The sequence below is a fragment of the Ascaphus truei genome, chromosome 3 (genome assembly GCF_040206685.1).
Source record: "Ascaphus truei isolate aAscTru1 chromosome 3, aAscTru1.hap1, whole genome shotgun sequence".
Lineage (NCBI taxonomy): Eukaryota > Metazoa > Chordata > Amphibia > Anura > Ascaphidae > Ascaphus > Ascaphus truei.
In genome coordinates this window covers 401,119,679-401,132,688 of record NC_134485.1, presented here as the reverse complement: position 1 = coordinate 401,132,688, position 13,010 = coordinate 401,119,679, and the positions used below count along the sequence as shown (strand labels likewise).

Genomic DNA, 13,010 nt, shown 5'->3' with positions numbered 1-13,010 from the left:
TCCTCTACTATGTACAGAACTTTGTTGGTTATGAACAGAAGGAAATGAGGAATGTACTTAGAGACTTATATCAATGCAAACAATACTGATAAAATATCAACTCGCGGACAAGTATTCTTTAAACCCTATTTTCAGGGCCAACCGGAGAGTCCCCCTAGCTCCATAGTTAAGGTCTGTTTGTTCCCTCGGGTCAATCCAAGAAAGAAAGCTTGAGCATCACAGTGCTGCTTTAAAAGTCACCTTGATTCTTTTTAAAACTGGTTCGTAAACTATAGTCATTCTACCAGCTAACCTGGGATAGTTCTGGAGTAGTTATATAGTGAACTGCCAGAAGTTTTATTGTTAAGTGTGAAAACATATGTACAGCAAGTACTGTCTGTGTAGATACTTATTTATTTGTCTCAATTATCTTTTGCAGTGATTTCACACAGATTCCTCATCTGGCAGGAACTGAGCAGAACCTCAAGCTTGCAAAACGCATTCAAGCACAGTGGAAAGACTTTGGACTGGATTCAGTTGAGTTGGTTCATTATGATGTCCTGTTATCCTATCCCAACCAAAGTAATCCCAATTATATCTCTATCATTGATGAACATGGGATTGAGGTAAGGTGAACAGAACAAAATAAGTATGCTTTAGACCAGGGGTGCGCAAAGTGGGGCGGGGGGGGGGGGGGTGGGGGGGTGGTTGTTTTGGTTGCAAAGTCCCTGCACTCTTCCCAGTATGTTCTTCAGTATGTGTTCAGCAGATAGCACAGTAAATGTCCTTGTCCATGTCCGTGTTGAGGCTATTAAATGGCACAATTACTTAAAAGTAGAAACCATGCTTTAACACACCATTATTTGTCGGTTATAGGTTTAACTGTTAGATCATGCCACTTTTCTTAAGGGAGATGACACTGGGCAACCTTTTGTGCATAATAAAATTCACTCCAATGTTGCATATGTCACAGCAGGCTGAAGTTGTATCAGCTCATTTTAAATGAATAAAACTTAACTCCTCAGCCTCTTTCATGTATATTCTCAATTAATGTACATTACTTGGCTTATTGTGACTGTGGAGAGGGTGGAAGGGTGAGACAGCCCCAGCACTGTACTGTATGTGTGACTCAAAAAACCCAGACAGTGGTCGTTAAATAAGAAATATTTATTACGTGAGATGAGTTACTGTAGTAATATCGTTCAAGAGTAAATGTAGCTGTGCATTGGAACATTAGAGAATTTAACACTATTGGGTTATCTCTTGTAATGTAATCCCATCTCCCCCAAATGTTTCATTTAATCCCTACCTACACAACACCACCTCACCCCCCTTAGAACACTCATATACCCAACACAATAATAAACAAACACTAGACAAGTGGTGGATAATAAAGTTTGTATTGACAAAATAGTTAAAAAAAAAATAAAACAATAAAAAAAAAGCACCTCTCACACACCCTCTTCCTCCTTCCTGGTGCACTTACAGTACCTCTGGGATAGTCACTGATGCTGCCGCTGGCTCTGACATCTCTGCTCTTCTGTTAATAAATACAGGAATATGAATGCGCTACTGTAGGTAAACCACACCATTCACTGCCACTCACTCCCTGTATCCCATAACCCAACTGGGAAAAGATGTATAATATTCCAAATAGCCTGAGATGGGGGAATAGCTATTGGATTAAAGCCCCTTTCCTAGGATAATCGATGATCTGTAAAGGGTATATATAGGATAAAACACAACAATAGCAGCACGTGACACTATTTGTGAACTGAGTGACTATGACATGAACCACTGCATAAGAATAATCCAACAAAGTATCCAGACGTTCCTGCTTCTCCTACCCTGCACCCCAAAACTGGAACAACCTACCAGAGACTCTCATATCCAGCACCAGTTTAAGTTCTTTCAAATCTAAGGCTGTCTCACATTTTAATCTGGTCTGTAACTGTTTCATACGCCCATAATATATATTATCTTTAACTGCGCATGCAATGTCTTGTATATAATGTATACCCTGCTCATTATGTAACTGTATTTGTAACCATGTATTATTTGTTTTACTCTGTGCCCAGGACATACTTGAAAACGAGAGGTAACTCTCAATGTATTACTTCCTGGTAAAATATTTTATAAATAAAATAAATAAATAATCCCCTTGGTTGGAAGGATGTGTCCAAACTCCAAAGCAAAAAGGGATGTGACATGAAAGTGAATGTTTAAGCACTTGTAGGAGATATATCCTCAACGTTTATAATTCTGCTGATAGGGAAATGCTGATGTTGCAGCCCCAAAAAAAGGGATAACCAGTCCACCAATGAAAGTACCTCAAAAGAAAGACAAGGGGCGCAACATAGATAAAAATCTTTTTATATCTCAAGGATTAAAAAGCAAATAAAGAAGGCACTCATAAAATGAATTAAAACTCAGCAAGATATCCTGGTTGTGACAATTGTTGGCTTTCTAACCCGATTTGGAAGATCTGTGACTACGGCCTTGTCCATAGTGCAAGATATGGAGCGAGCTACATGCTCGCGCTACAAACAAACATTTATATTCCAAAGCGCATGGCCATAGTGAGCGCGAGCTTGCACGTTCACATGAGATACAAGGATACCAAAAGCAGAGGAAACAAACTTGTTTGCTATTGCAGCGAGACAGCCTGGTCATGTGAGCGGCTAACAGCCAATGAAAATGTAGTAAGCTATCCTGCCTGAATACTGTTCAAATGACTTTTTGTCAGATGAGTTGTGCTTGCTTGCTGAGAGAATATGGACAACTTAACTACTGAAAATTTGATTTCTGAGGTTTACAAATGTGAACCTTTAATTCATACCATGACAGAAATAGCAATGATTCTTTATGGAGAGAAATTTCTAGTGTATAGTCCATTACTTGTATAGAATTTTAAAAGTAAAAAAGAAAAGAAAATTATGTAGTGTACAATGCTTCATTTAATGCATCACATTTTATCTTTTTTTTTATTTTTATTCTTAACAAAGCATATTTTCATGTATGACAGTGTATATATTTGTTTGCAGAATACTTCTGTAGATTGCATGGCATTATGCATTTTATTATGTGCTAAAGGCGTATTCTTATGCATGACACTTCCTTGACACACACCCCCCACGTCATGACCGCGCCCACCTCCTTGCTCACTTCCCAAAATCCTGCAGTCCACACATCGCTATAGAGGAAAGCCTGCGTGAGGCTAGTAGCACTGTAGCACTCTCGCTCACTTTAACTATGGACAAAGCCTAAGAGGTAGCCCCCAAATTGGGTTAGAAAGCCAGCAATTATCACAACCAGGCTATCTCACTGAGTTTGAATTATTTTTGTGAGTGCATTATTTATTTGTTTTTTTAATGATTTGAAATATAAAAAGATTTTATACTAGTCTGCTCTTTTTTTTCTTTCCATTTCTGCGTTTGTCAGGGCAAATTTTAGCCCAGGGCGCAAACTCAATGAACTGCCTCAAGAATCAAGCGGCCCACACACGAGATACAGAGGCGCACGCCAGATACATGATACAAGATACACATACCATACACAGATAAGCACACCAGATCCATGCACCATAGACTGATACATATTCCAGATACACGCACTATACACAGATAAAAAATACACAAAAGAAAATATAGGACACTTTCAGTGTGAGATGGGTAGGCAGATTATTGGAGATAAGGAAAAAGCAGAGGTATTAAACACATTCTTTGCCTCTGTTTACCAGGGAAGAATCAAGTTCAATAGTAGTGCCGCAGGAGGAAGCCACAACCTCCATATTAATGAACAATTGGTTAACTGAGGAAGAAGTTCATAAGCGACTTGAAAAAATTAAAGTAAATAAGGCACCTGGCCCCGATGGCATACATCCAAGAGTTCTCGAGGAGTTAAGCTCAGTAATAGCTAAACCATTATATTTAATATTCAAGGACTCCATTTCCACAGGCTCAATACCACAAGATTGGCGTAAAGCAGATGTGGTGCCTATATTTAAAAAGGGAGCTAGATTACAACCGGGAAATTACAGACCTGTAAGCCTGACTTCAATAGTGGGGAAACTACTTGAAGGTTTAATAAGGGATAATATTCAGGAATACCTAATGGGAAACAAAATTATTAGTAATAGTCAGCATGGATTTATGAAGGATAGATCATGCCAAACTAATCTTATTTGTTTCTTTGAGGAGGTAAGTAGAAATTTAGACCAGGGTAATGCAGTTGATGTGGTCTATTTTAGATTTTGCAAAGGCTTTTGATACGGTTTCACACAAGAGATTGGTGTATCAAATAAAGAAAATTGGACTCAGTAATAATATATGCGCCTGGATTGAAAACTGGTTAAAGGACAGACAACAGAGGGTTGTCATAAATGGAACTTTTTCAGGTTGGGCTAAAGTCGTGAGTGGAGTACCTCAGGGATCGGTACTGGGACCCCTGCTTTTTAACTTGTTAATTAATGACCTTGAGGTTGGGATCGAGAGCAAAGTCTCCATCTTTGCTGATGATACTAAATTGTGTCAGGTAATAGAATCAGAGCAGGATGTAATTTCTCTTCAGAAGGACTTGGAGAGTGGAAACGTGGGCAGGTAAATGGCAGATGAGGTTTAATGCAGATGAATGTAAGGTTTAATAAATGCAACTTACAAATTAAATGGATATATATTGGGGAAATCCTTGATGTTTAAGGATTTAGGAGTGCTTGTAGACAGCAGGCTTAGCAATAGTGCCCAAAGTCATGCAGTAGCTGCAAAGGCAAACAAGATCTTATCTTGCATCAAACTGGCAATGGATGGAAGGGAAGTAAATATAATTATGCCCCTTTACAAAGCATTAGTAAGACCACACCTTGAATATGGAGTACAATTTTGGGCACCAATTCTAAGAAAAGGCATTATGGAACTAGAGAGAGTGCCGAGAAGAGCCACCAAATTAATAAAGGGGATGGACAATCTAACTTATGAGGAGAGGCTAGCTAAATTAGATTTATTTACATTAGAAAAGAGGTGTCTAAGAGGGGATATGATAACTACAATATATACAAATATATTCAGGGACAGTACAAGGGGCTTTCAAAAGAACTGTTCATCCCACGGGCAGTACAAAGGACTCGGGCCATCCCTTAAAAAAGAAAAGAAAATTATGTAGTGTACAATGCTTAATTTAATGCATCACATTTTATCTTTTTTTTTATTTTTATTCTTAACAAAGCATATTTTCATGTATGACAGTGTATATATTTGTTTGCAGAATACTTCTGTAGATTGCATGGCATTATGCATTTTATTATGTGCTAAAGGCGTATTCTTATGCATGACACTTCCTTGACACACACCCCCCACGTCATGACCGCGCCCACCTCCTTGCTCACTTCCCAAAATCCTGCAGTCCACACATCGCTATAGAGGAAAGCCTGCGTGAGGCTAGTAGCACTGTAGCACTCTCGCTCACTTTAACTATGGACAAAGCCTAAGAGGTATCCCCCAAATTGGGTTAGATAGCCAGCAATTATCACAACCAGGCTATCTCACTGAGTTTGAATTATTTTTGTGAGTGCATTATTTATTTGTTTTTTTAATGATTTGAAATATAAAAAGATTTTATACTAGTCTGCTCTTTTTTTTCTTTCCATTTCTGCGTTTGTCAGGGCAAATTTTAGCCCAGGGCGCAAACTCAATGAACTGCCTCAAGAATCAAGCGGCCCACACACGAGATACAGAGGCGCACGCCAGATACATGATACAAGATACACATACCATACACAGATAAGCACACCAGATCCATGCACCATAGACTGATACATATTCCAGATACACGCACTATACACAGATAAAAAATACACAAAAGAAAATATAGGACACTTTCAGTTTGAGATGGGTAGGCAGATTATTGGAGATGAGGAAAAAGCAGAGGTATTAAACACATTCTTTGCCTCTGTTTACCAGGGAAGAATCAAGTTCAATAGTAGTGCCGCAGGAGGAAGCCACAACCTCCATATTAATGAACAATTGGTTAACTGAGGAAGAAGTTCATAAGCGACTTGAAAAAATTAAAGTAAATAAGGCACCTGGCCCCGATGGCATACATCCAAGAGTTCTCGAGGAGTTAAGCTCAGTAATAGCTAAACCATTATATTTAATATTCAAGGACTCCATTTCCACAGGCTCAATACCACAAGATTGGCGTAAAGCAGATGTGGTGCCTATATTTAAAAAGGGAGCTAGATTACAACCGGGAAATTACAGACCTGTAAGCCTGACTTCAATAGTGGGGAAACTACTTGAAGGTTTAATAAGGGATAATATTCAGGAATACCTAATGGGAAACAAAATTATTAGTAATAGTCAGCATGGATTTATGAAGGATAGATCATGCCAAACTAATCTTATTTGTTTCTTTGAGGAGGTAAGTAGAAATTTAGACCAGGGTAATGCAGTTGATGTGGTCTATTTTAGATTTTGCAAAGGCTTTTGATACGGTTTCACACAAGAGATTGGTGTATCAAATAAAGAAAATTGGACTCAGTAATAATATATGCGCCTGGATTGAAAACTGGTTAAAGGACAGACAACAGAGGGTTGTCATAAATGGAACTTTTTCAGGTTGGGCTAAAGTCGTGAGTGGAGTACCTCAGGGATCGGTACTGGGACCCCTGCTTTTTAACTTGTTAATTAATGACCTTGAGGTTGGGATCGAGAGCAAAGTCTCCATCTTTGCTGATGATACTAAATTGTGTCAGGTAATAGAATCAGAGCAGGATGTAATTTCTCTTCAGAAGGACTTGGAGAGTGGAAACGTGGGCAGTAAATGGCAGATGAGGTTTAATGCAGATGAATGTAAGGTTTAATAAATGCAACTTACAAATTAAATGGATATATATTGGGGAAATCCTTGATGTTTAAGGATTTAGGAGTGCTTGTAGACAGCAGGCTTAGCAATAGTGCCCAAAGTCATGCAGTAGCTGCAAAGGCAAACAAGATCTTATCTTGCATCAAACTGGCAATGGATGGAAGGGAAGTAAATATAATTATGCCCCTTTACAAAGCATTAGTAAGACCACACCTTGAATATGGAGTACAATTTTGGGCACCAATTCTAAGAAAAGGCATTATGGAACTAGAGAGAGTGCCGAGAAGAGCCACCAAATTAATAAAGGGGATGGACAATCTAACTTATGAGGAGAGGCTAGCTAAATTAGATTTATTTACATTAGAAAAGAGGTGTCTAAGAGGGGATATGATAACTACAATATATACAAATATATTCAGGGACAGTACAAGGGGCTTTCAAAAGAACTGTTCATCCCACGGGCAGTACAAAGGACTCGGGCCATCCCTTAAGGTTGGAGGAAAGGAGATTTCACCAGCAACAAAGGAAAGGGTTCTTTACAGTAAGGGCAGTTAAAATGTGGAATTCATTACCCATGGAGACTGTGATGGCAGATACAATAGATTTGTTCAAAAAACGGTTGGACATCTTTTTAGATAGGAAAGGTATACAGGGATATACCAAATAAGTATACATGGGAAGGATGTTGATCCAGGGATTAATCCGATTGCCAATTCTTGGAGTCAGGAAGGAATTTATTTTTCCCCTTATGAGTTATCATTGGATGAAATGTCACTGGGGTTTTTTGTTTGCCTTATTCCAGATACACGTAGCCTACACAGATATGCACACCAGATACACGCATCATACACATTTTTTTTCAAACCCTGTGAGTGCCCAGATTTTATTAAACTTTTTGACACTCCAATTCAGTTTGAGGTGCACACAGGAACAAGACCCAGACCAGCGCCACGTGCATCTAGACCGTTAGTGGCTTCCGCACACCCAAAAACTCAGTATAGAAGTAGAATAATTTCCCATAAGGATTAACACAGCGGGGTCCCTGCTTCTGAATGGGATGTTAATTCTACCGGGCCGCACCAGTCTGGAACATTGATAGATTTTATGGTAATAAGGGGTGGGTTACATCAGGGGTGCACAAACATTCTATGCTATGCCCCTGCCTGCTCAACCGCAGTACTCGTGCCCCCCACTACCTAGGATTCGGCGTCAAATGACGCGAGGTCATGTGATGTGGCAGAACAATGCAAACTGTGCATTACTGTAGCCATAGTCTCGGAATTCTGTACACTGAATTTTGCTTAAATACATACTAGCGCCACCTATCATTACTGTGTAGTACTACGGCAGCCACCACACACCAAATTCGGCTGCGGCAACATGGAATTAAGTGACGGGGAGTTGCACTTTTGTGTGGTAACGGGAACAGTACCTCTTGCTACACCTGTAGTTAATAGGCTGGTTATTTTTGCTGGAACTGGGTCATCATGTCAAGTGCTTGCTTGATAAGTCACAAAGATCTCCAAAGAGTGTTTATGTTAAATGCAATAGTACGGGCAACTTTTCTACCTGTTTATGTTAAATGGCGTGAAGTGTAGATTAAGCACTTCAGCCACTTTGCTGTCAGTGGGACCTACTGTATGAAGAATTGCAGCTAGACTACTACTGGCTACGTTTGTTCAATTAAGTGCTTATTGTAGGGTTTTTGTTTAACTAATTTCTCATATATGTTTTTTTTTTAAGTATTTTATATTTTGTACATTGATTTAACTATATCAGTAAGCCTGGCTTGTGGTTGTTTCCTGTAGCGTTTTTGGAGCATTTATATATATATATATATAAAATCAAAAAATAAATAGATGATACCGTTCTGTGGCTAACGAAATGCTTTTATTTGTGCGAGCTTTCGAGATACACTGATCTCTTCTTCCGGCGATGTTACAATGAATGAAACAAGGATTACTTAAAAACAGTGTCTCTTGGAATGTTATCTGTGCTGGTCCTTCCCCCGTGTGGATGAGATTTATGGCTGGAGGTGTCAAAGGGTAACTGAAAGCAAGTGAAGAAAGAGTGTGTATGTGTATCAGTGTGAATAAAAATGAATGGAGGTGTCTTGTGGTATTATAATCATTCATGATTAATATATCCATTATTTATATCGTGATTATTATATTTATTCACTTTATATTACATTTATATATTTTTTCACTTTATAAATGATTAAATATTCTTATATTACATATATTACAACTACAATACAAATGGTACAATATTATTACTTTGTATCACATATAATTTCTCACATAATATTTTACTATAGTTCTAGTCGCACTTTATCAGGTGCAGCGGTCATCCTTTTCTCTTCTCCTCCTTTCCTTGATATGTGCATCATATTTGATGATATATATAGGTGCAATTATTTTGGCACTTAATTTTCCTCCATGACATTTCATTGTCTAAATTATTTATCATAATTAAATCTCTGCGATATTTGTACTCTCTGAATTTCTAGTTCTCTGGTTATACTTACCATTGAGATATTATGACATTGATACAATATGGCTATAATTCCTAGATAACTTTTATACTATATATCTATGTATTTACTTTAGGTAATACAAGTGTAGCTATAATACTTGGTCCATATGTGTCCCTTTAAGGAACTTCCGCTATTGGTTTCTTGATTTACAAATTGATTGTAATTAATTATATATTTGGAATTGTATATGTATTTTATATATTATATATTTTTTTTATATTTTTTTCTATATTGGGATCTTTTTTGTTTATCATGTATTTTTCTTTATCATTTATTATTTTTAATTTTTATTTTTCACATTTTGATTAATTGTATTTCTTTGATTAGAATCTATATGATTTGAATCATTTATTTTAATTTTTATTTGTATTCCTTACTTTGTCATTTCATATAATTTCAATATATATATATATATATATTTCTTTCGTAACAAGCATTAATTCAGTGGTCTCTTTATATACTATGTATACATATATCTTGAATCTTACAACTTTCCACCAGCATCTATATGGGTTAAAATTGTATCTGACCATGTAACATACCTGTTGTTTATCATCTAATTAACTCTTTTTTCGTGATTGGCTACTCTAGCTATATATACCGAGTGAACCATATACCTCATATATAACCCCTGACGAAGTCTGCAAAGACGAAACGCGTAGGGCGTTAATATTTGGAGTATTTTTATTATTACTGCTGAACCTTTCACTCTGGGAGAACAGAGATATACATTTGTATTGTTGGGACTCATTGCCAAAACAGTGTCTTACTGCACTGTCAGTGATTACACTGACCCGGAAGCCTTCCGTGAATTTCATGCACTGGGATTGACGACGCTAACCCGGAAGTCCTCTACTACAAGAGAGACACTTGAATAGTGAGGAGGTGCCTGGTTGTCTCCGGTACACGGAAGAAGCACTACCACGGATTCCCCCCTATACAGCGACGCAAATGGTGGTCATTCCGGAGCTGCTATCGAGTTCCTGCTCTACATGTTGGCGATTGAGTATTTATCTCATACATGCGATTTATTATTCTCCGTTTGTGAGTGAGCAGTTCATATTTTATCCAGTCCCACATATAAATTTGTTAACTTTACAACACTATGAGTGCGCCTGTTTCTGTTTTTATCTCCTTTAGATATCTTTAAGGGAGTGGTGTTCCCCCTAAACGGGCTGCAAAGACTCTGAAGGACAGTGTTCTGGGACTGATTTTTGTATCTTCCATATATTCTTTATTTTTAATTTTAATGTATAATTTTTATGTGTATTTTTTATTTACTAGAGTTTTATAGTTGCTACAATTTTTTATTTTACGCCTAATAGTATATGGTTCACCGGTTTCCCACGACATAATTGGCTAGTTTTTGTCTTCGATTGGCGCCACGTCTAATTTTCCTTCTTTGTTCATATATATATATATATATATATATATATATATATATATATATATATATATATATATATATATATACTGTAAATATTACTGTATGTTCATTTGCATGTCTGCAACCCTGTCTTTCACCATTATCACACAGCACTTCCACTGCAGCAAGGGATTCTGGGAAATGAAATGCCACCTTTTGTCTCAAGCTCATATGCATGTCATTTCCCAGAATCCCTTGCTGGAGTGGAAGTGCTGTGTGCTGGGCTATAATGGTGAAAGACATGGTTGCAGACCTGCCTAAGACATGCAAATGAACATACAGTAATATTTACAGTTGCTATATGCTTTACTGTGGAGGGTTTTTGTCACTTTTTTTTTACCAACTATAACCTTAAGTGTGGTGAATACCTACTCTTAGTCTCAAAACAGCATAACCAGCAACCAACCTCACACTGATGATACCCATCAAGGTTGAAACATGTCTGTGAGTGGGTTTACTGGCTTTGCATCTCACCCCAGCCTACGCTTAAAAGCTGTGTTTAAAGCAGTATGCATTGGTTTAAGGGTTGCTCGTGTAATATGAGCTTGAGACAAAAGGTGGCACTGTGTACTCATTTGCATGTCATTTCCCAGAATCTCTTGCTGCAGTGGAAGTGCGGTGTGCTGGGCGATAATGGTGAAGACAAGGTTGCAGACCTGTCTAAGACATGCAAATGATCCTGGGTTCAGTGTGACATCTGAAAGAAATGAAACTATATTTAAAGAGGCAATCAAATCAGCATTGAGAAAATATTAAAGTAGTTTTAATATTTGCAGCATTTTATTAACTTTATTGAAAGCTAATGACCTAAGCTGCTCATCAATTAGTTCTCTCGTGATCGATTAGAAAAATCCTACTTCCCAGCGTTCACTAAATCAATCAATCCTTCAGTCAATGTAACTCAGCAGCTACAATTTATTCTTATTTACCAAGGTAACATTATCTATTGTTACAGTTTGCTCAAACTGCTTGGAATTTTGGTAATACATTATCATAAACAGGAAAGTGTTACAAAGATCTTGCACTGCTGGGGAGGTGTGCTAAAGCCTGCTATAGAAATCACAGGATGCTCAGTATATTAAAACTCCTTAAAAATGGCTTAAGATTTGAATTTTAAATTAAAAAGGAAGTACGTATTATCTAATACTACAGAACTGATTTATTTTAAAATAACACGTAGGATATTGCTTGAATTGCTCCTTCAAACGTGATTGTAGACATGGACAAATATTTCACACAAGTTCACAAATGACGTGTAGTAATTGGCAGAAATTGAAGCATTGTGAATTTTTAAGACAATTTCCTGAAAAATATGTAAATAAGGAAATAAATTTGACAAAAATGCAAAGCTAATTTAAAGGTATTTGCACATCTCTATTTGCTTTATTAATGAAGAGACTTTTAATGCATTTTAGATGCGATTATTGCCACAATACCTTATATTCTCTGTTCATGTCTTTTTTATTTTTTTAGGTATTCAACACTTCTTTATTTGAGCCACCTCCTGAAGGATATGAAAATTTCACAGACATTGTGCCACCATACAATGCTTTTTCAGCACAAGGAGACCCAGAGGTACATTTTAAAATTGTGTGTGTACAGTACTGTATACGTATATATAATGTATAGTGTGTGTGTGACAAAAATCCAAAGAATCCACAGCACTCGCTACAGTATAAATAGTAAAAAAAAGATAATTCATAACCCAAACATCAGGGGTACACAGAAGAAAGGACGGAGCGACGTTGCGGACCTCTCGGTCCTTTATCTAGCTCCAGGAGGTCCGAAACGTCGCTCCATCCTTTCTTGTATGTACCCCTGATGTTTGAGTTATGAATGAAACCTTTTTACTATTTATACTGACCAGCGAGTGCTGTGGATTCTTTGGATTTTTGTTGCTGGATGGTGATCCTGACGACTAAGAAAAGTGATTTTGTTCTATTTTTGCCTATTTCAGTGCCCTGAACGTGTGTGTGTGTGTGTGTGTGTGTGTGTGTGTGTGTGTGTGTGTGTGTGTGTGTGTGTGTGTGTGTGTGTGTGTGTGTGTGTGTGTGTGTGTGTGTGTGTGTGTCTGGCAGGAAGGATAGCATTACAACTGAAATCTTGAATGTAGCTGGGGAAGAAGTAGAGAAAATCCTTGCAAACTACTTTACATGCTACTTGAGCAGGAAAATTACAGAATAATGAAGCAAGATCACCCTCTTCCAC

The 13,010-nt window shown here is 37.5% G+C and overlaps 1 protein-coding gene across 4 annotated transcripts in view; it reads left to right on the top strand.

Annotated features, from left to right (window-relative positions):
* NAALAD2 (N-acetylated alpha-linked acidic dipeptidase 2) overlaps positions 1-13,010 on the top strand; it is a 204,324-nt gene that overhangs the window by 97,601 nt on the left and 93,713 nt on the right. For all 4 annotated transcript variants that reach the window (XM_075592544.1, XM_075592542.1, XM_075592545.1 and 1 more), the window contains exons 4-5: positions 419-605; positions 12,276-12,377. In XM_075592544.1, coding sequence (XP_075448659.1) covers positions 419-605; positions 12,276-12,377 — 289 coding nt within the window. The remainder of the gene's footprint in view (positions 1-418; positions 606-12,275; positions 12,378-13,010) is intronic.